This window comes from Miniopterus schreibersii (genome assembly GCF_964146895.1).
Source record: "Miniopterus schreibersii genome assembly, chromosome: 5".
NCBI classification, from domain to species: domain Eukaryota; kingdom Metazoa; phylum Chordata; class Mammalia; order Chiroptera; family Miniopteridae; genus Miniopterus; species Miniopterus schreibersii.
This window is the reverse complement of record NC_138106.1, coordinates 18,076,363-18,101,029: the sequence shown is the minus strand read 5'-3', so window position 1 is coordinate 18,101,029 and position 24,667 is coordinate 18,076,363. Positions and strand designations below refer to the sequence as shown.

The 24,667-nt window shown below is 40.7% G+C and overlaps 1 protein-coding gene across 4 annotated transcripts in view; it reads right to left on the bottom strand.

Annotated features, from left to right (window-relative positions):
* The window catches only part of KCNAB1 (potassium voltage-gated channel subfamily A regulatory beta subunit 1), a 231,185-nt gene that overhangs the window by 55,718 nt on the left and 150,800 nt on the right, over positions 1-24,667 (bottom strand). For all 4 annotated transcript variants that reach the window (XM_081139371.1, XM_081139369.1, XM_081139370.1 and 1 more), the window contains exon 2: positions 12,482-12,525. In XM_081139371.1, coding sequence (XP_080995497.1) covers positions 12,482-12,525 — 44 coding nt within the window. The remainder of the gene's footprint in view (positions 1-12,481; positions 12,526-24,667) is intronic.

Sequence of the window (24,667 nt, the reverse complement as noted above, 5' to 3'; positions counted from 1 at the left end):
GTGTCGGCTTGATGAATTTGCTGGCTTACTTGTGCTGAGATGACAGATATTTTTTTAACTGTTTATGACATCAAATGGAGCTGTCCTATCTCCACTCAGCAGCAAAAACTGGCTCTGAATTCCAAGTTTCTTGCTGACATTACAACTCGTCTACACCTTTTGAATTTTTTCTATAGGGGCATTTACAAGTATTTGCATAAATATCGACTTTGCTTCTCTCAGTCCTGACAAAATAGAGTCTTAGGGAAATTCAGTTGTTAAAGAATAATTGAGTCCAGTTTTCTACTTTGCAGTCACTTTCCAGAAATGAAGCTGATAGCCTAAAATTTATTCTTTGAAACTGGGCCATTGAATAATGGATTTCAAACTTTATGAAAATAAACCAGTGTTATTTGCCTTAGCTTTCTTAATTAATTTTTGATAGCACAAATGAAGGACTATGATTTGAAGTTCTCAAAGCGTAGTACAAAATGGTATTGAAGACTAAATATGACAACATTGATGGCCAGGATTATACACAGATCTTGGAGGAGATTATCCTACTTATAAGAATCATTTACAATAATTCTATCCATGTTGGGAAAAGCTTATTTTTAGAAATAGGAATCTGAAAAATGAATCTGAATAAAACTACCTAACAACCTTAGTTTAAGTATTTAAGGCTGTATACCATACTCACAGTTAAAAGATATAGGACCTGGCTGATACCTTGGTATGGAATAAAAGACATCAGGGGTTGTTTGTTTGTTTTTTAAATCATAGTTTATTGATTTTTAGAGTGGGGGGGAGAGAGAGAAAGAAACATTGATGTGAGAGTGAAACATCCATTGGTTCCCTCCTGCAGGCCCCCCTACTGGGGATCAATCCCAAAACCCTGGCATGTTCCCTGATCAGGAATCAAACCAGTAATCTTTCGATGCCCAGGACAACCCCCAACCAAATGAGCTACACCAGCCAGGGGTTTTTGTCAGGTTTTTTATTCCAAATAAAAGCAGTAATAAATTATGAAAAAAAGTAATAATTAAATATTTTCTTTTTCAGTTAGTTTGAAAATTTTAGTATAATATAGAATATGGATAGCATATATATTTACATTAAGATATATATACAATTCCATTTCTGGGTCTTTGTTACTCTGACACTCAGCTTACTTTGTTGAGGAAGCTCCTACCTACCCGGCCCTTTAGACATTTGATGCTCATTTGTTTTATAGTTATTTGTTTACCAACTTTATATCTTTTACTAGGGAGTAAACTCTCTGAGGGTTAGTTTTATTTCATTCATCTTCTTATCTTCACATCCCTAAAATAGAAGTGAATCCTTAGTAGATGGCTGATAATTGTTGGTTAAATTAAATTAAATTGCCTTTTGGACTGTCATTAATCTACAAAATATTGGATAAATTTCTCAGCAAACAAACATGAGTAATGCTCATTAACAGTCCTAGTCCCGAGGTGATTTAACGTGTTTCTCTTGGTCCCTGGGTACCCTCTCAGATGGGCCCCCTGGGGAGGTGGGGGGTTCTCCCTGGCCTCAAGGCCTCCAGGAAGGGTGTGTGGATGGCACAGTATAGGCAGGTTCCAGCAGCCACCCCGGAGGAAGTGCCACTTACAACAGGACTTACTCCCTCCTGATGGAGAGGTTAGAGTGGCAGCCTCCAGGCAGGGGACTCTGCTTGTGCGATTTCATTCTTTACTGCCCACCTCCACAAGATCTAATGTGGTTTATTAGTTAATGTGATTGTTGAAAACTCTCGGTGACAGTTTTCTTAATCTTTTTTCTGCCTCTAATGAGAACATGCCTTCTTGAGAGTTCGGATGGCGTATTATTATTTTACTGTGAAGTCTCATATTAGTGGGATGTTATTTAGAAGATGGTTTTACTAAACTGACATTTGTTATTTATAACCTTTTAAAAGCAGAGGGAGTATAAAGAGAACTTTGAATTGTTATTGTATCTTCTGATGAAACCCTTTCACGCACCAGAGAATATATGCTTTGAAAATCTGTTTGGGTCCCTTGGCACACACCTACCATAGCACAGAAAAATGACTGGAGAAATGGAAAAAGAAAAACTGCCTTTACACACACACACACACACACACACACACACACACACACACACACCCCTATCTTGGTTACTTAGTTACCTTGTTGGTGGTTTACTTCTTGTTGTTCATTCAGGAAACGTGCCTACCATTTAAATGACATTCTTGTTCAAATATGAAGGGCCACTTAGACATTTAGATATAATATTTGTTCATGTGGGCTACCTCCCTGGCCCTTTAACATCTTACATCACCATAGGGCAGCTATCAAACTAGGAAATTAACATTGTGCAGTATTAGTAACTAAACTACGGCCCTTTTGGAACTTCACTGTCCTCTTTTCTGTTCCAGGATCCTGTGTAGGACCTGACGTAACATTTAGTGTCCATGTCTCCTTGGTCTCCTCTTGTTGGTGATAACTCCTCAGTCTTTCCTTGTCTTTTGTGAACTTGCCACTTTTGAAAAGTACTGATCAAATACTTTGTAGACTGTCCCTCAATTTGAGTTTGAGTCAATTTAAAGTTATAGATTTGGTGATGTCCTTTCCTATACTGCAGCTTGGCTTGCTTATGGTTTGAAAGATTTTTATAGCTATCAAGAAGGAAATATATAAATGCAATTGTAATATTTATTGTACTGCAGTTAACTTTTTTTCATCTTTTCACTCAATAAGTATTTGAGTCTACCATTGTACTTAAATTATCAGGATACAACAGTGAATAAAACTGGTAATTATTTCTCCTTTGATGAAGCAGATTTATAGGGAATGACAGAAAAAGAAATGTAAGTTAAATATAGTGTTTATTTATAGTTTTATAAAGAAATATATAAATATAACTAAAATATAAAATGCATAATGTCTATTGATGAGTGTTAAAGAGGCTCATTTTTATAAGGCTAGGGTACATGACATGTTAGGGGGTGGGTGCTGAGATTTTAGATAGAGTGGCCAGATAAGGTTCACACAGAAAGAAGCTTTTGAGAAAAAAACCAAAGAAAGTGAAGGAGGTTGCCTTGTAGCTATCTTGAGGAAGAGTGTTCCAGGGGGTGTGTGTGTGTGTAGGGGAGTGAAGGGGGGTTGGGGGAGGGCATCTGTTGGGAGGGCTTGAAATGTTCAAGATCAATGAGGAGGCCAGTATGGCCAGAGAAGAGAAGGTGAGGTCCAAGGGGTCATGAGGAACAGATCATGTGGGGTCATGTCAATTAATGGAAGGACCTTGGAGAGGCCAATGAAGAGTTTTGAATAGAGAAGTAATACCATCTGATACTCCCTGAGTAAGATCATGTGCTGAGGTGTTGAGGACACACCTCCAACTCTGAGACTGAGCTCAAGCAACAGTTAGGAGGCTGTTGTGATAATCCAGGTGAGATGGACAGCAGTTTGGTCCAAGGTGGTGGTAGAGAGGATCGTGAGAAGTGCTTGAATTTATGTTAGGTTTTGAAAGAGAGGCAATAGTATTTGCTGATTAAAAGAATGTAGGGTGTGAGAGAAGGTGAGACATCAAGAGCAAACATCCAGGTCAGAGTAAGGGGGAGAACAGAGAACCAATTCACCACATTTCACTATGGATTTAACTATTTTAAGTTTTGCAAATAGAGCACATGTCAATTCCAGGTTAATGTAATCAAGGTTGACCAATTGATCAAAAGCTCTTTAATCTAGAGGTGTTTAGAGTTATTTATTATAATCTGTTATATCACTGAAGAATTTAAGGTTAGAGATTTAAACCCCTGATCTCACTGAACTTAGACAACACACTGGGCAAAATTAACATGTTCATTAACTCATTTGAATAGAATTATTCGTAGAGAGAAGTGGAGTTGAGGTGGGAGCAGCCTCCCAGATTGCATGGAAAGCAAGACCGAGTGTAAGCCCAGGACCAGTGTTGATTGGAGGAGGGGCACCAAACTGTTGGCTACTACCTGAGGCCAGGGCCAGGGCATTACCCTATGGGCACTTTCCCTCTGAGCTTTGGGCTGAGTCTTTTGAGAATGTAGACCTTCCCATGTCCCTATGTCCAAATCCTACTCATTTTTCAGGACCTAGAACTTCAGCCTCAGAGTCTAGCTCTGCTGGACACAGTGTTTTAACACTTCCTCTGGTGAGTCAAAGTGAATATTTTAGGTCTCTGTTCCATGAACTCTGTAACCCTGAGAAAGTTGTGATTTCTAGTTTCCTTCATTTCTAGTTTCCTTATACACAAAATTAGGGACCTTAAGCCTCCTTCATCTCTATAGTTTCATGATTCTGTGGTTGGACTTTGAAGGGAGGAGTCATTTCATTTTCTCTTCTGCTACAGCTCTGAACAAGCCACTATTACCACACTGCCCACACTGCCTTGTAATTACAGAATTTATTTTTGCAAATAACTTCCCCATCAGACTGTAACTGTCCTGAAGGCAAGGACCAAGTTTAGAATTTTTAAGTCTAGCCACTGAAGTGAAGCCTGCTCATAGTAGGTGCTTAATAGTAGTTTGTAGAATCAATAAATAAACATTTTAAAACATGAGCTTTGCAGCCCTAGTAAGAAAGCTTCTCTGACACGAGAGCACATGCATTGTTTCCCTCACTCACCATTTAGACTAGTGGTTTTCAATTCTGGCTGCACATGTAAATATCCTGGGAGCTTCCAATAGTTCTGCTGACCTAGTTCCTCGTCAGACCAGTTCAATCAGAATACCTGGGAACAGGTCTCTGGCATCAGAATTTTTAAAAGATTCTCAGATTATTCTAATTACAACCAGAGCTGAGGACCACAGTTCTGGATTCTTCCCATACTGATAGTTGAGTATCTCATCCTTTGCTTTATACCCTGACTTGCCTTTCTCATTCTTTTACTCAACTCTTACTACCATACACATTTTTCAGAAGTTAAGTAACTTGCCCTCAAAAGTTCAAGTATCTAGTAAGTGATGGAGTTGGAGCTGGGATTTAAATCCAAGCAAACTTATTCCAGAGTTCCTCCCACCCCCAACCAACTTTCCACTCTTAATAACAGGCTGGTATGGAGACAACACTGTTCTTTCAGTAAGACATGCAAGTTACACAGGTACCTTAATGTTCATATTGATGCAAGACCACACCAAACAGACAGAAAGCAGATACCAAGAAATCTGGCCTAAGGGGAAGTCTCAGATGACAGGGTTGGGATGTACAAACAGGTGACAGAGGTGAAAACTTGGCTTACTGCCCTTGGTGCTATTAGTTGAAGAGAATGAAATGGATCTACCCTCCTGCTGGGGAGGCATTAGAGTGAGTGGCTGAGCAGGTAGGGGGAAATTAGGCAGCCCTAGGCTGAAATTTTGACTCTATCACTCAGTAGCACAGGGAGGAAGGGTAATAATAATAACTAGTTTACAGGGTTGTTAGGAGGATTCAGTGAAATTTGGTGGGCATTTAACAGCATCTGCCATACATGAGCATTAATTCCCAGTTTCAAATCAATGCTTCCTACAGCTCAGGGCCATTAACTATCTTCTAGAAGCCCCACTCTGAGATTCTGGATCTGCAGATCTGAGGTAGAATGCAGGAATCTTTATATTTAACAAGCATCCCAGGTGACTGGAAAACAAAACACTGTTCTGAGCAACCCAGTTGTGGCTACTGCAGATAAACTGGATGAGGACCTATGTCTGGGCACGTGGGACACAGCTCAAGGCTTGATTTTATGCAAATGGTGCAGACAAGGCATTCTTCTTTGGTCTGGTTTGCATCTGTTGATGTTTTCCACAGAGCCTGGCCCTTGTTTTAGGATTCAAGCTGCAACCCGGTCTTTCATTTTTGGCTTCTAGGGTATTGCTAATGAGCATCTGGCCTGAGCTAACAAATGTGATAACAATAGACTTTTTAAAAAAAAACACTTTGATTACCTCTTCTTGCAAGAACCAATAATATCACTCAAGTTCCAGGTGGGGAGTGGGGGGGTGCTTTCACAGTTGCACTTTGTAAAAGAGCTTGGAACCAGACAAGCAAGTGGTAAAGACCATGTGGAATCAAAGTGGGCTCGAAGTGCAAGTAGGTAACTTTGCACAGTCTGAAGAATTCTACACGTTTTGCAGATGAGGAATTGAGTGGTCAAGACTTTCCACAGCTGGTTAGAAGTGGGTCTCCAAGGCCGTGGTCTCTCCCAGCCCCATGCTGCTTTCTGGTAGTGATGCCTACCCCCCCTTCCGCACCCCGTCGAGCCAAATGGTGCAGCCTAGTGTTTGCTCTAAGTGCTTGTGACAATATCCTGCTTTCCTGAATCTTCCCATGTTCTCCCCTCTGCCAAATGTCTCTTCCACCAAACTTGCTTCAGATAAGCTTCACATCTATTTCTGTCCCCACACTGCCCCGTCTGTGGATGAAGAATGGCATACACTTGCCTCCAATCTTCTGGGCCACCTCCCTGTTCCCAGTCTCCCAATTCAACATGAGGACAGGTTTTATCTTGTATTCCTGAGAGACCTCATGCACAGAGTCATCCTGGGCATTAAGTTCTCAAACTCTTAAGAATTCCGGAGCCAAGGCTAAGAGCTGGGCAATAATGAGATGTGCTTGTCATTGAGAAATCTGGGGCAGGGTGAACCAATGGTCAAGGCAGTGGCAGAAGGGAATCCAGTCTTAGATGAGGCAAGGCTGAGGTGGAACTGGCTGGAGGGCTGGGTCTCCCAGAAAAACCAGAGGAGAATTGGACCCTAGACATTCTTCTAATGTCCATGTGTAGGCTTAAGGTTTTGAGGGCTAAATGGCTGAGATTGACATTTGGTTCTTTGTGATCCTTGTAGAGAATGATACATTTTTTATATTTTCCTTCTTTCTTTGATTTAAGGTTTTATGTCCTTAAGTGCCAAGGGATGCTGCCAGCTCCATTTTGTTTTAAGATTTGTCTCAGGGCAAATCTCCCTGCAATCACTTTATTCTGTTTCTCTTTTAATCTGATCAGTAAAGTTTAGGGACAAGGAAGGAGAATGGAGGGTGGGGAGGAGTTTAGAAAAGGCAGTTTTGTGCTATAAGGCAGAATTGCGAGGTTGGCTATTGCTCTACAGAGGCTGTTGTGAGCATAGGATAGGAATGAAATTTCAATTCCCTAAATCTTTCCCCAGAAAACAAATCTTTCTCCACTCTCCACATTTAGATGTTAGAATTAATAGTACACAATAATTGAAATCCATGGCTTAAGCTCCTTATATTTCCTTATGTAGGTATGGCTCCTGAATTGATTTATTTAGCACCTTAAGCTTTTTATGAAAATTTAAAATAAAAGAGGCAAAAAAATTCTTAGATGAATATTTCTTCTGTGTGTTTTAAGTTTTTGCCCACATAATTGAAATTAATTTTTGTTACTTGTATAATAAGAAGCAAAGGTGGGTTTTTTTGTGTGTTTTTTTAAATAATCCTTATTACTCCACAGGGAAATCCATTTCATAAATAAGGGTTTCAACTAATTATAGCTGTTCCTACTTCTTGAATATGAAAGAGAGGAAGTGTTTGTGTTTTGTTAGTATTTTGTCCTAAGTTTCTTGGTCAAAATTTCTCTTTTTTTTTTTTACTGACATTTGTGTGTTGAAAATTATTTCTTACAGTGAAATTTCCAGAGCACTTATAACTAGCATGTTCCATTAATGTGCCTGATTCATTTTGTTCTTTGGAAAACCTCATATAAGAAATGTACACATAAGTGAAATAACACAGTGTTAGAATAAAATCAGACACCTACTATGGGACATTAGGGCTAAATGGCAATTTCTGTTGTTGTTAAAACAAATTAAAATATTTTCAATATCTTCTAAAATGGGATCTAGTATTAAAATTGAAAGTGTTGTTATTTTCTGTGAACTCTAAGCACAGGGCCTAAAATATAGTATGTGCTCAAATATATGTTTTTATTTCTTTTTTGGATTTATCTTTTGTCTTTCCACAGTAAGTTACTGTGAATAAGAACTCTCTGGAAAAACAGAGATATCAAGGAGTTTGAAAGTCAACATAATCTCCATTATACTTTCTTTACCTCTAAAAAGTTCACGTCAAGTTTTTACATTTGTGCAGGGATATATTTTTTGATGGTTCAGTGAGTTACTCTCCCCAAACAGTAACAATTTTGAATAACTTGGGTGTATCTCTACATAAAAAACACAGTCTGTGCTCACAGACTATCGGGATATGTGAAGAAATAAATTTTTATTCCATGGTGAGGCAAAGAAACTTCTAGTGAAAACAAGATAATAGACTGTAAAGAAGAATGAACAATATTTTACAGCAGTTCTTTCAAATTCTCCCTCTTGGGCTATGTGCTTTATGATGCTTATAGTATTAAATATCACTAATAACTCAAAATAAGAATATAAAATGATTCACATACTTTTTGACTAAGAATCTTTTTGAAATGTAGAGGAATGAAAACTGAGAAACTATATAAGGGATAATTTAGCAAAAACCTAAAGATTCAAAAAGTTCCTAAATTATCCCAGTTCCCATGTTTCCTGTAGATTTATAAATTTACACATAAAGATTAGCTTATTTTATCTGTGCCTGATGGGTACCAACTGTTAATGATTTTAGCTTTTTTTAAAAAAATCTACAACATCCTGTTCCTAATGGAAAATTCATAGCTGTATCAAACAGATGGGTTATTTTTGCATCTCCCATAGAACTGTGCATGGGATTTTTTAAATGAACTGATTCTTTCTCCATTTCTAACCAAGAGACAGAGACCTTCCCTTTTCAGTAATTATATGTAGAAATTTATGTTAAAGAAGAAAACGGAGCAATACTAAATCATAAAACCAGGTCGGTATAACTGTAATCTTAGGAGATCCCATTTAATTAAAACTCTACATAGAGTCATTTTCCTTTGAAATAGTACTTTACACTATACTGAAAAATTAATTATGGCATGGGAGGAGCCCAGAACAGCTCCTGGCAGCCTAGCCTGGGCACTGCTGTCCCCAGCCAGGCTTTGGCATCGAGGAGATGGTAATATAAACACATAGTTCTGATTTTAAGGGATGGAATAAAATTTTCAAACATAATGTATGAAAAGTTATCCAGAAATTTGGGTAATCAGAGACATCAAAGAATATAAAAGTTATATTTTTATGTCAACAATATTTTGGATTGTTCTCAAACACAGAAGCTAGTCCTTCCTAAGACCTTTTCAAAACTACTAAAATCTTTGGATAAGCTCTGTATCCCAGAGACTATAAAACCTGGCACACAGGAGGGGCTTACTAAGTGTTTGTGACTCCCAGTCCAAGTTTTTAAGTGGTTTTTCACACGCTAGAGCAGTTTTAAACTTTTGTTTGGCAGAAGGATGCTTCCCCACCCCCTTCAAAAGGTAATGTGAAGCACTAAAAAGAAACGAGCCATTGAGCAGTGAAAAGATACGGAGGAAGCTTAAATGCATATTACTAAGTGAAAGAAGCCAGTATGAAAAGGCCACATACTACATGATTCCAACTATAAGACATTCTGCAAAATGCAAAACTATGAAGACAGTAAATGGATCAGTGGTTAGGAGGAAGGGAGAGATGACTAGGCAGTGCGCAGAGGATTTTCAGGGCAGGGAATATTTTGTATGACACTATAATGCTGGATATATGACGCTATACATTTGCCCAAACCCAGAGATGACATGTCAATGTGAGACTGTAACCAATGTACCAATCTGGTGACAGATGTCAATTGTGGGGGAAGCTGTGTGTATGTAGGGGAAAGGCATCTTTCTGTACTTTTTGTTCAGTTTTGCTGTGAATCTAAAACTGTTCTAAAAATGGTCATTTGTTACTTATTTAAAGTTATATTTACATTTATAAAAAGAGATGTGTGCCCTTGACCAGAATGGAACAGAGAACCTTCAGTCTACAGGCTGATGCTCTAACCACTGAAGAGCCCGTGAGGATGAAGAAGGGCTACTTTGATGGAAGCTGTGGCAATGGAAGGAGAAGGGCGGAGAGAGGTGGAGCCTTGCCTGTCTCTCATCCTCCAAGCATTCCCCGAGGCCTTGGGGGTACACCAGAGACCTAGAAGACAAGAGCTGAATGCCTTAGCAAGGCAAACAAGAGCCTTCTCCATCAGGCCTAGCTTTCCTTCCAGGCTCATTTCTCAAAGCTCCCAAGCGCCGTGCATTCACAATATTCTACACACACTAGTGTTTCCCCAAGTGCCTCCTGCTCCAGGGGCCTCCCTCCAGGCTGTTGCTTGGGTTGCTCCCTCTACCTTGAATTATCCCCTCTCTTTTTCCACCTCCTTCTCTACTTGATGACTCCCTTCAAGCCTCAACTCGATAGCACCTGCCCTGTGAAGCTGTCCCAAATTCCCCAGGGGACTTTCCCTGTGCTTGGTTCATCCCGGACTCTCCATTCTGGCATGGTCAGATCCATTGTCTGTTTTTGCATGCCTGACTCCTACCGCACTGGGAGCCATCTGAAATAGCAGGACCCTTGCTGCTTTCATCCTGGAATCCCCTATAACCAGCACAACGCCTGGGTTCCTAAATGTCTGCTCGGAATGAATGAATGAATGAATGAATGAATGAATGAATGAATGAATGAATGAATGAATTCTATCCTTCCTCTCTGAGAAGATGATCCCGCCTCTCATTAGACTGGGATGGTTTTTCAGTCACTCTTTGGTGAATTTACTCTTTTCCCATCAGTTTCTTCGGCTTTGAGTCTTAATAGCAGCTGTCAATGTATTTATAAACCAGGCCAACCACAGCAACCATGAGTGGGTTTGGCCACTTAATCCCGCTCCTGCCCCCTCCATTTCTCTTGTTGGCAGAGCTGTGTTCCTTCAGATGTGTTTTCAGTTCATCCTTGAGTTACTTCACCTGCCTGCTCTAATTTACACATGCTCTTAGTTTATTAAAAGAAAGCTTGGCAGGGTATGAAGTCCCCATCCTGTTCTCTGATAGAGAAGCAAGTCAGAATTGTTAGCTTTAGCTATGGCCTTTAGAGTATTTCAATAAAGGACACCTATTATTGCATGATTGCCTGGAACATTTGACACTTAGTTTCCAAAGCCTCAGTTGAACATGGGCTGCAATTTTGCTGACATCCCAAGCCCACAGCAGTAACTCTGCTCCCCCTGGATTTGACAGCTGGAGTCTGCAGAGACTGGCAAATTATCTAAGGCAAGTGCATTCTTTCTTTCTCTAAATTTTTTATCTCCTCTGGCTTACAGAGGTAGCTCAGAGAAGTTCTTAAAGAATGCTTATTCAAGCTGTCAAGCTTTGTTACCTGCTGTGAATGAAGCCAGTCAGCCCATGAACTTCCTGTTTCCTCTTATTTTTTACACAGCGTCTTATCGCAAGTGTTCAGGCTCTCAGAGAAGCTTGAAGTTCAAATCAGGACTTCTGCTCCTGAATTGCCTGTTCCAAAGTTCACACACACGGGGTTTTTAAAAAAACTGCTGTCTGCCCTCTGGAGACTCATTTACATGTGGTACTTCATGGACACCTGAATTTTTTTTATAGTCTTAAGGGCCTTGGGCTGAATTTTCAATGTACTTTTGAGTAAATTATTTTCTGCCCTAGATACTGATTCTGAGATAATTGGTCAATGATCCTTTACTATATTTTTATATTTATATTTTCTTAAATTATTATATTTCTTAATTTATATTTATAGGTAGTTTCTTTCAATAATGGATAGTGAGTAATTATTTACCACAAAGCACATTCTCATAAAACTAAGGTTAGATGATCCCTGATAATGAATCTCCTTTCCAATAAAATTGAAAGTTCACAAGATCAGAGCTATAAATTAAGCAAATGTCAAATTCCCTTAGACTTATGGTGAACAAAGACCACCCTTAGCTTCCAAATCAGGTCATCAGTAAGAGTTAGAAAAATGTAAGCCTCAATAACCTTAATATCTTTGAAATACAGTGAAAGGAGGCAGAATTAGTTGCCACTATCTATTTATTCATTATCATCCTGTCCCTGGTCTCCACACTTCCATTCACTGGGAATCAAGAAGCCCTCCTCCTAACATATATGTATCACCTTGTCCCCAGAGTATTTAAGGTAGATTATAAAAGTATCTAAAGCTAAAATACATAACAATATAGAAAAATATGTGAAGAAATTAGGCAAAGAGAAAATAAGGACAGGAAAAGTTCGGATGAGCTGCAGGTAGGTTGAGCACACAAATGATGCTATGAGGTCATTCGCATTTACTAGACGCAAGTAACACGTGAGTCTTCCTCTTGGGTGTGTGTTTATATCAGACTCTTTCTGTCTGATGGGCCCCATAAGGCATCATGGACATAGTGGCTCCTCGGGCCTGAGAGGGAGGGGGCTGTGTTGGGCAGGAAAGGAGGAATGGAGCAGCGCTGGTCAACAAGCCCTTCTCACCGTAGACCGGATCCTGGCCTGCACCCCAATCACTCCCTGGTATCCTCCCCAACCTCCCACCTCCCGGCCTACCCTACATGATACCCCAAGTACTTACCAAGACCCAAGCAAGAAACTCTGAGTCCTGATTTTCCAAGATTCCTGAAATAAAAATAAAACGTGTGGTCATTGTTTCGTCAGGTGACACTGTATACATCTAACCATGAATATTCTCTCTCACTTTGATGACACTGTACTTGACTAGAGTGGTGGTAGAGGCAGAGCCCCAGACACAGGCTGCAGCCGTGGGGAGAGCCCCTCACTCGTCTCCATTTGGGCACTAGGAGCTCAGAAGGTGCTCAGGCTCACCTGAGGAACAAACGTCCCCACCAAGTGCAGCTTTTCAGCCCCGAATGATAGTTTTTATTCATTTGTTTACAAACTGTCTTTCTCTTTCTAGAATTTGAGTTCCTTGAGTATGACGTCTATATCTTACTCACCAATTATCATTCATTATTTGTTCATTACTCATCAGCAGAACCTGGTGCACAGTGGACCCTTTGTTGGCTGAGTAACTGACAAACTAACGTCTAAAACAGAGTATTATTACTAGTGGATGGGGATTATTAAAAGAACAAATACAAAATCCTCCAGGCTATTTAAACTAAATTATATTATTTTTTATAAAGTGCTACATAAAGTTGCTACAAGAAGGCTAGATAGTCCTTTTTATTAATATATCTTTATTGACTTCAGAGAGAGGAAGGGAGAGGGAGAGAGAGATAGGAGCATCAATGATGAGAGAGTCATTGATCAGCTGCCTTCTGCACGCCCCTGGCTGGAGATCGAACCCACAACCAGGCATGTGCCCTGACCGGGAGTTGAGCTGCCATTTTCTGGATCCTAGGTCAATGCTCAACCGCTGAGCCACGCCAGCTGGGATAGATTGTCTTTTTAAAATGATTCTTTTTTCCCTCATCAACACCTTTGATTTTCAACCCTAAAAGTTTACCAGGGAAAGGAAATATATTTCTACTCTCTAAACAGGGACAGAAACAGGCACTCTAGTCTTTATTGTAAAGTGTGCCCATGGTGACCCAGGCCGGACCCATCTTCCTGTCACCTAACTGCCCTCAGAGAAGAAATCAGAAATCGGATTCTCAGAGAGAGGACGCCTCATAGAGTTTTGCAGAGGTCCAATGGGAGGAGGTAACCTTAAATAATTAAAACATTGTAGGAAATGGTATCCCTTTCTTCTTTTCCAATTTGTTTAAAATTTCTTTTCCAATTACCGTTTACATTCAGTATTATTTTGTATTAGTTTCAGGTGGACAGCACAGTGGTTAGACAATCGTATAATTTACAAAGCGATCCCCCTGATATTTCAAGTACTCGCATCCCTTATACTCTGATCAGATGCTCTTAAGAGAACACAATCCCCCCCATCCAATAAAACAGCACACACAAACTTTTCCAACTGCAGCTCAGCTCAGCTCCTCCAGGTCCTCCCTTGATCAGGGTTAGCAGTGCTCTCGTTTTTGCATCAGTTTCTTTCCTCTACTTATTCTTGTTTATAAAGTCACCTAAGCAGCACATTTAATTTCTTAGCATGGTCCAAAGTGCATCACATTGCAAAGAACTGTAAGATCCAGGTTTCTATCCCATTGGAGAACCTAGAGAGGCAACCTTGGAGAAGTCACTTCCTTCCTATGGGTTCAATTTCTTCATTAGTAGGATAGGATATTAATAACTGTGCCATTCAACCAGCATCGCTGTGTGGGGCTGGGACATGAAAATGCCTGCTAAAGTGTTGCACAGTAAGCCATAATTATTTCTGGTGTTTTCTGTCTCACTCACCATTTCTCAGACATAGTGCTAAAATTTCCTGTAGGAATTGGATATGTCCACCTGGAAGGAAACTCTTGCATAAAGATGGGTGTGAAAAATATTTTGAACTACTGCACTAAGGGAAAAATAACTGGATCTCTCCTAAGAAAATAATTTGCATAAGAAATGGCACACACATATATTTAAATTATAATTGTACATCAAAAAATTGTTCATTTAGTATTCTCTCAGAAAACTACAGGTTGTGCAACCAGAAGATCTTTCTTTTCGTCTAAAAGTCTACTGATTTTTAAGGATAGGAATTAAGAGGAAAAGCTGTATAGTGGGGAGAATTTAAAAAGACAGCACCAAAACAGAACCAAAAAAAGCATGTATGTAAATGTGATTGAGTCTTCGAGGTAGAATTACTCAACATTGATGAGTCAGCAGAGATTTATGGAGGGTGAGCACATTCCAGGCAATGTCCAGGCCTTGGGGATACAGAGAAGAAGTAGGCCCAGGGTCCCTGGGAGTATATGGGAAGGGGGCCACTGTCGCAGGCTTGTATTTGCGTAGCTATGTGAGCGCTGTCATGGAAGAAAATCTAGGAAAAGACTTTTATGTCACTTTAATATCTTTAAGTAATTCTGAGAACAACAGGGAGGAGGGATGCGGTGCAGAAAACTATGCAGAGCATAACATTTTTATTACCAACTCAAGTAGGGCAAGGCTATGTCACTGGGCACTTCCTGAGGGACATCTCCGCATTGAAGGTGGGGAGACCTGCCCCATTGCCTATGACAGTGACTTAGGAAGATAGTGATCACTCTGCCAAGGGTTTGGAGGACCAAAGTGAGGAGCTTGAGAATCGTCAGCAAAAACAAACTGCAAAGTAGCAAGTACTAAACGTGGCCCATTTTTTTTGCCGCCGCTGCTGAAACTCTCCGGCCAGCTTTACTGGAATGAAAGGCTTAGCAGATTTTGCAGTGTAAGAAAAGTTCAGGGACAGACATATCGATGTAGTGGTCATAGGTGCCTCATTGAGCTCTGAGGTTTTTATTTCCTTTAACTCTTTTAAAAAATCCCTTCACCGTCTAGAGGGAGTGATTACCATATTCAGGCGGTTATTTTTAAAGTGAGACGCATTTTCTGTGCACGAGCCATACCTAATGTCCAAGTCCATCACCCTGACTTTGGCCAGGCCCGCGTGTCTTTGTGAGATTCCCACCCCACAAAGCACTCTCGACACCTGATGTGCTTCTCACTCTGCAGATGGAGGAGGGAGGAGGAATTCGTGCCCTCCAATTCAGGGCGTGGAATTCCTACACAATTTCCCCAATTCCAAACGGGGCACTGCATCCTTCTGCCTGTGTTTACGTCTGCACAATCCTAACTGCAGATGTGGCGATTGTCCAGCTCTGCTGATCTATTTAAGCTCTGCTGCACAATAGGATCCCAAATACTGGACGCATTTGAGCTAATGAGTACAACATATATCATCCCAAAGCTTGTGTGTGTGGCTATACCATCAAATAATGGCCAAGTTTACACATCATGCTGGGCTATACCAGACGCCCGGGAACCTTCATTATCTCAGCCATATGGAATTCTCACGAACACTTTATGATCTTGGCGTGACATTGTACAAATAGCTTAATAGATTTTCACTTTATTTCTTAATTCTTCAGCGTTTGCACCATTGAGGCTACATAAAAATTCTGTACGCACATCAAATTTTTAATTAGATTGAATTCCTTTCCCATTTGATTCAAAATACTAGTTTTATTGCCCAGGTTTAACTATTTTATCTGTGTCAGATATACCAGAAGGAAGTCTCAGCGTGTTCATTTTTAGTATCTGCTCCTGTTAACTCAAAATAAAAGCTCCTCTTTCCCAGGTGAACCTGAGCTGCTCTGCTGCTAATTTTAGAAATGAATGACATCAGTGTGGGGGCATGGGACACTGAGCTTTGTCAGTCAAATTTTGGAAATCCTAAACTTAAATAAGAACTTCAGTAAAAAGTTACCTGGAGAAGTGATATAGCTTACAAGAATACAACCGTGATATTTCTCCTTTCTTTCTGAAGGCGGGACTAACACTTACTGAATATTTGGCAGAGGCATTAACTATAATTCCTAATGTTGTCTTGTGAAGTATCCATCAGGCTCTCTGATTTTAAGGCAATAATGGAGTGTTGAGAGCTGAAATCAAGCATCACTTAGGCACAGCATCACAAGCCACTCTGATGCTTGTGGTTGCTTTATAAATCAAAGATGCTAAAAGCAGAAGATTAGTAACCTAAATGTGTTGCTCTAAATTGTTTGCTTCTGAATACGTGTATTTTAGACACTATTCACAGTCATAAATGGCTCGAGAAAGAGGTGTAGCTAGCTAAAGTATGTACCTTGCATGTGACCAAGAAAGATGCATATTGCATGGGACAAAATTCCTGATTTAAAGGCTGACACAACAGGGACAATTAAAGTACTTGTAAGGGGCTGCGGTGGCCATGTCCAGCTGGCAGAAACCAGTTTCAGTTTGGTCTGTTTCCACGTGCTCAGATCATTACATCACCTGCTGTCTCACTCTATTTGAACACCTTTCTGATCCCTCTAACTCACGCTCTCCTGTTGCGGGGGCGTCACCGGGAAGTTACTAGTCAAATCCAGGGTATGGAAATTGTTTTTAAAACAAGAAATGTACATTTAACCTTTTTTAAAAAAATCCAGAGCACAAGGTATGCTCATTTGTTAGTCAGCTGCTTCTGATGGTTGCACAAGAACATACATTTTGACTGCATGAAGGTGACGACAAACGGTAACATGCTTTCTAATGAAGGCACCGTTCACCATGGTTGATAAGTGAACAGTGACTCGTTGGGAAACCAGAAAGCCATGCATTTTGATGACAGGCACTGACAAGTAGCACAGTGAAACTATTTCATTCTTAACTTTTACTGAAGTAGCAACAAAGTAGAATGGGATTCTTTTAGACTCTTTGAGTTATAGGTTTAAGTCATTTTTCAGTTGTAAATTCCAACAGACAATGCAAATTCTTATTTATTTTATTGAACATATAAAATCACCTGTTGATCTGTGTCATTCTAGAAAAGTCTAGATAGAGAAGTATGGCAAAAAAAGGACTTCTCTGTAATTAACTAATTAGTTCGGTAGAGATGTGCTGAGTTTCAACCATACACTGAGCTTGTATTAAGGTGTTGGAGTGGGCTAAGAAGCAGATAGCTGCTGCTCTCATGGAGCTTTTGTCAAAGAAAGGGAAACTGACCTTAAATAGTGAATTCATTGTTTGATTACAATCCTATCTAAAAGGACAATACTCCCTAAATGTAAAATAGTGATGCTGGGGAAGCTGACATTGTCTGGATGGTTAGAAAAAGCTTTTCCATCAACATTTCATCTGAGAAGCAAAGGAGGAGTGGCAAGTTACTTAGGGAAAGGAGCAGGGATCAGCATGCTGAGCAGAGTGAGCAGCATGTGCAAAGGCTCAGAAGCTGGAAAGAGCATGCCTGAGTAACTGGGGAAGTGAGAGCACAGGGCAGTGGAAGAGTGGACTGCAGAATGACTCCACGTTAGCCTTGGGGAGTGGTGGGAAACCCATCAAACAGGACCTTACCAATTAGTTTATGCTGCCTGCCAATTTTGGCCTTAATATGAGGGAGTAATGGAAAACTACTGAAAAGAAAAAAAAGCAGAAATGGGTTAAAGGGATGCCAGAAGAGGAGCTAGGAAGCTACTTTGGGAATCCTGATGAGAAATAATACCTTGAAATCAGATTTAGTGGAGGTAGGAGAATGGGGAAGATTCCGAGCATTCTTACCAGGTAAAACCTGTAAGACTCTGTGTTTGGTTGAACACGAGGATGAAAGAGAAGGAGGGGTAATGGGTAATTCTCAGGTTTCTGACTTGGGCAGCTGGGTGGAGAGGGGTACATTTAACTAGAGTAGGGTTCGTTTGAGGAACAGAAGGTTTGGACTCACCTCTGGGCACGTGGGCAAACATGCATGAGATATCTTAGCCAGTTGCCTGGAGCTCAGAGTGGGGAGAGGCGTTTTCTGGGTGCGTAGGGTAACAGGTGCCACGGGTCGGGGTCAACTGCCAAAGGAGACCGTGTTCAGTTGGAGGAGAGGACCGAGGACCTGGCCTTGAGGGGCTCCAGATTTTAGGTGGCAGAGAGGAAGCTGGGAAGGAAGGAGTGGCAGAGACGCAGAAGGACACCAGGAAAGTGTCAGTGTAGAAGCCAATGTGGAGATGGTTTCAACAGGGCGGAGAGAACCGGCGCTGGGAGGGCAGAGAAGCGCCCTTACTGTCCAGCCACGGGATGGCTGTCGACCTCCGTGGCAGTCATTTCAGTGGTGCCGTGGGTGGGAGTGCAGCTGGGTGGACTGAGGAGAGCAGAGCGACAGAAAGGACGCTTGTATGTGACCGTGGGCAGGTTACTTAGCCTTTTAAAGCATCCTTATTTGTTCATAAACCGAGATATTAGTAGCCCACTACCTTTTTTAAAAATTTTTTTGAGATTGAGAAAATATAAATGCAGCACCAGTCCCAGCACATTTCAGTGTTCAATAAATGCTCATTGCTTTCTGCCTTTCTTATTTCCTAGGAAAACTAGTGTCTCAAACTCTGAGTCTGGGTGGGGGTTCTGGTTCGGGGACGGGAGCTGGTAGGAAGCCCACGTCCCCGATCTCATGACCCTCGTGGATTCGTGCTTAGACGTTGCAACCATCCTGAATCTGTCATATGCGCACCGTGAGTCATTTTCCTGGAATCAGAAAAGTGGGAACCAGGAGATAAAGATAGATAAGGGAGGCAAAGGAGAAGGTGGCAATTTGTTGGCAAAGTTCGGAGAAGTCATGTGGGCCTGAGGAATTTAGAGCAAGTCTTCCATAATCACCAGGAGGGGGAAATGGAGGTGGGACATGAGGCCGTGTGCATGGGGTTATTCAAACCTGTCAGTTCTGCGGCGGTGGGGTGGGGTGGGGTGGGGGTTGAGAAATGCTGGTCCAGGTCTAGCTATTGATTAAATAAAAGTTACTCTGCTTTTTCTGTCTCAAGTATCCAAAGCATCAGAATAGCTGGAAATCAATAACTCAGTCTTAAATCAGAAGAATCTAGAACCTGTACCTCAGGGGCATATAATTGGGGGTTCATGAACTTGGGATTAAAAAAACACTTTTTTTTTCCACCAACTTAACTGAAATTTAGCATTTCCTTCAATTATGAACATAGGCAAGAAACCGCAGAAGTGTTCACACTACCTGTGATTTTGCCACCAATGGAAATTACAGTAGTTTTCCGTCACAGTTGCTTCAGAGATCAGACAGCTATTACACTCACCACTCGCCCTCATCACCACTTGGAAACCGTGATATTCTGCTCGCTCCTAGAGCTTATTATTTAATATGTTAATAACCAAGTGCATGTTTTATGGGGTTGGAAATTTGGATTTTAAATATTTTGAACTGTACTTCAATTTAATGGAATCTCATGTATTTTGTTGTGTATTTAAAAGCTCTTTTTCCAAGTAGTCTGTAGTCATCAATGGACTGCTAGAGGGGTCTATGCATCAAGAATCTCAAATACAGCCCGGCCGGGAGTGGCTCCGCAGTTGAGCATCCACCTAGGATCCAGGAGATTGTGGTTTGATTCCGGGTCAGGGCACATGCCCGGGTTTTGGGCTTGATCCCCAGGGGATGTGCAGGAGGCAGCCAATCAATTAGTCTCTCATCATTGATGTTTCTCTCTCTCTCTCCTCTCCCTTCCTCTCTCTGAAATCAATAAAGATCTATTAAAAAAAAAAAAAAAAGAATCTTGGATGCAAATGAAAGATGAAGGTTGTTTTTAAAATGCCTCTTGGGGCATCCATCTGCTGCAAAACATTGTCAGTTTACAAGGATCTTTTTCAACGGAGGGGAGAAAATCCTAAAAAATATTTGAAAGCAAAATTAAATATGCGAACCCCTACTCCTACTATTTAAAATGTGTATAATGTAAATTATTGTGTTGGTGCTTAATATTCCTACTTAAGTTTAAGTTTAGTAAATTAAAAAATATTTCTTAGGCCCTAGATGGATTTAATTCCAAACTCAGGCCCACTGCTTGTGTTAGCTCTACTCAGATATAAACCCTTGACTCTAAGGTCTCCTATTACAGGAGTCCTCCAGGGCCTCATGCACCCACCTGCCGCAGGGGCCTGCCACGCTTACCCCCCGGGGAAGAGGCAAGAGGAGAGGATTCACCAGCCCCAAGGCTCTGGGGTCTTAGCAAGAAGTGACTTGCCTCATGTACAATATTTCTTTTATAGTTCACTTTAATGTAATTCATTTATTCAACCGTTTCATATCCCATGGCATATATTTATGTTCGTTTTAATAGAAAATATTGCTTCCTTCTTAAACCTTCAAGCAAGTTTGTTATCTGAGAGAAGTGGCATTTTGGCTCTATGGCTTCACAGGGTACCCTGGGCACCCTCTGCTGCCCCCATCTGAGAGGCCTGGCTATAAATGATTACCTGTCATTTACACCTTACTGGGAAAGAGTTTCAGACCTTTTTCTTACACCAGGTTGGAGGGACTTGAAGGTGTACTCAAGAGAGAAAGCACTAAAACACTGATAGAGACGGAAGGGGGGATAAAGGTTGGGTGGAGGGAAGGTGAAGGCAGTGAATCCCCAAAGGGAAGAACACATTTTCCCCCCTTCCAAATTTTGTCCAGGGTCCCATCCCTCTTCACAACAGAATGATCACTTCCTACATAAATATCACCCACAGACTTGCTGAAGCAAAGGTCAAGCCCTCCCTGGCATCCACTTTGTAATGAGAACTATGATTAGTTTCCACTGTCATGAGCTGTGCAGTTTTCAAAGGCAAACAAAACAAACAAAAAAGCATCAGAAGTAGGAGTTCCGTGCTCCACATCTTTTCAATCCCACTTACTGTGGGGGAGTTTCTTGCTTTCTCTTTAGAAAGCAAAGTCAGCAGCGTGCTGCAGACTGAGGCATGAGCCTGAGCGAGACGCAGGTTGGTATTTAACTGCCCACTTAAACAAAAGTAAATGCTTTCGGCCACAATGCATTAGTTTCCCTTCCACTGTCCTTGGCAGAGGAACAGGAAATTAATGCCTATTTTCTCTGTGTGTCCATAGCCTTTAGATCTGCTAGCAGAGTGTCACACATCACAGGACATGTTATATGCATTGTGTATGAGGTGTTTCTCCTTTCAGGCTGAGATCTGTGAGGGCAGGGACTGTATCTGAGGCATCTGCTTATTCTTAACACTTAGCACAGTGCTAGGTGCATAGTAGGTGTTCAATATGCTCACAGTGGGTGAGCTGTCACTTTGCTGTGGGTAAAGACCGATTTGCCCCTCACTTGTTCCCCTCTTGTTGGCTCAGGAGGCTCTGTGGTTTGCTGAAAATCAAGGGCCAGCACAGTGCAGTGCTGAAGCAGAAATAGTGCTGAAGTGCCTCTACCCCTCGCTTTCAGTAAAACCTTGAAGAAGTTATCGAACCTCTCTGTGCCCATCTGTTACTGGGGGTAATAACAGAAACTACCTCATAGGGTGATTGTGAGGATGAATGCATTTAAGGTAGTACTTGGCACATGGTAAGTACTCTCTAAGTGCAAGCTGCTATCAGACAGATGCAGGTTTGAATCCAAGCTTTGCTACCTCTTGGTAGCCATGGACATCTCATTCACCTCCAACAGGTTTCCTCTTCTGTAAAATGAGTTTCTGTCCTCTCCCTGAGTGGACGAACACAGGAAACATTGTGGCCTTTCACTCTCCTTTCAACCAATGTAGGTGTTAAGGTTCCTTTTAATTTTAAAAGAGGTTGGAGCATTGTAATCTTCTTGTCAGGATGCATTCTATCCCCACCCCTACACTCCCTCTCCTTTTCTGCCCTTCCAGTTAACTGTCACTGTTTCAACAGGTGGGCTAATACCAGCCTTCTAGTATTTAAAGACTCAGAGACTTGGGGGGGGGGGGGGGTTAAAGAGGGAATCATGACCGAAGTCTGCATCTTACGTTTAGATCTTACCTTCTAGTTCCAGCCAGCCCACCTAGAGGTTACCCCATCTGAATCATCAGTGCACACCTCAAATGAAGAATACCAATCTGGTTCCCCCCCCCCAAAACAAACAAACAACACAATACATTTTAACTCCCAGAAATCTCTTTGTCTCCTCCCTCTTCTTTGGCCTCTAATATCAGCCAGCAAATCCTGAAGAGCCCGCTTCTGCCACCACCTCTGAGTCCCATCCTGACTTCTTCATAGCCATTACCAGGTCAGACTTTTATGACTAATGGCTTCTTACCTGGTCTTCTTCTTCTTCTAAATAGATCTTTATTGATTTCAGAGAGAGGGAGGGAGAGAGAAACATCAATGATGACAGAGTCATCGATCGGCTGCCTCCTACATGCCCCCTGCTGGGGATTGAGCTCACAACCCGGGCATGTGCCCTGACCGGGAATTGAACGAAGATCTCCTGGATCATAGGTTGATGCTCAACTGCTGAGCCACGCTGGCCGGGCTTACCTACTCTTCTGCTTCTAGATTCTCTCCTGATCTTTCTCTGTTTATCTAACAACCGTATCACCTTCTTATTTGTATGTAGTAACTATTGTTCATGTCTTATTACCTTTCCACAGCTGCAAAGTACTTGATGGTAGGATCCACACCTGGTTTATAATGGACTTCCTCATAACAGTTTGCGCCATGAGGTGCAAGTAAACATTTCATTGACTAAATGAATGCTCAAATGAGTAAGTCTCAGAAGACTTTTTTACCTCCCTGATGTAAACTTCCAGAGTTACATATTATTTGAGTCTTAATTTTTGTGTGTTTAGATTGACTATTAAGATTCAATTGTCCTATTCAACATCATAGTGCAAAAAGGCATTAAAAAAATCAAAGGCATGTAGATTTTAAAAAGGAATAAATGAAACTGTCTCTCGCTGCAGACAACATGATTGTCTATGTAGAAAAATTCCAAAGATTTGCAAAAAAGCTCCTAGAACTAATAAGTGAATTTAGTCTGGTTGAAGGATATAAGGTCAATATGTAAAAGTCAATTGTATTTCTAGCAATGAAGAATTGGCATTTGAAATTTTAAAAAATAATATTATTAACAGTAGCACCCTAAAAAAAATTATTTATAAATCTATTCAAATCCGGGCAGTGTCTGTATGCTAAAAATTATAAAACATTGAAGAAAGAAATGAAAGAGGACCTAGCTAAATGGAGAGACATACCATGTTCATGGCTTGTAAGACTCAACATTATTAAGGTGTCAGTTCCTCTCAATTTGATTTATGGAGTAAATATAATCCCAATTCAAATCCTAGCAATGTTTCATAGATATCAGGCAAGGTGAAGGAACTGGAATACCCAAGACAATTTGCAAAAGAAGAACAAAGTTAGAATGACACTGCCTGATAAATCACACTACCTGATTTCAAGATTTAATAAAGCTAAAGTAATCAAGACAGTGTGGTACTGTCAAAAGGAAAGAAACACATATAAATGGAACAGGAGAGACAGTAAGTGGGACAGAATAGATAGGCCAGAAATGCCCCACACAAGTGTAGTCAACTGATTTTTGACAAAGGCGCAAAGATAATTCAATGAAAAAAAAAACCCAGTAGTCTTTTAAAGAAATGGTGCTGGAACATATGGGACAACTGTCTACATATATCAAAAATAAACCTTGATACAAATCTTACACCTTATACAAAAATCAACTCAAGTGGATCACATGCATAAATGTAAAACTTAAAACTACAAAACTTGTAGGAAAAAAAATAGGAGAAAACTGTGAGACTTTAAGTTTGGCAGGAGGTTTTAGAAATAGTACCAAAAAAGTGATCCATTAAAAAACAGAAAAATTGGACTTCATAAAAATTTAAAACTTTGGGTTGTAAAAGAGACATTGTTAGGAAAATGAAAAGAGAAGCTACAGATTGGAAGAAAATACCTGCAAAAACCCACTAAAAGATGACCGAAGTACTGAACAGACACTTCACCAAAGAAAATAGTTGGATGGCAAATGAGCCATATGAAAAAATGCTCAACCTCATTAGACATAAGGGAAATACAAATTAAAACTATAATGAGATGCCACTACACACTTATTAGAATGGATAAGATAAAAACAAAACGCAAACCAAACACAATGCCAAGTGCTGTCAAAGATGCAGAGCAAATGGAATTTCATGCATGGCTGGTGGAAATGCAAAATGATACAGCCGACTTTAGAAAACATTTTGACAGTTTCTTACTGAAGTTGAACATATCCATCCATACCACGTGACTCAGCAATTCAGTCAGGTTATTTACCCAAGTGAATCGAAAAGTTACGTTCACACAAACCACTATAGGCAAATATTTGTTGTAGTTTTATTTATAATCACCAAAACCTGGAAACCACCTAGATGCCAACATTATTCTAAGTGTTTTCAC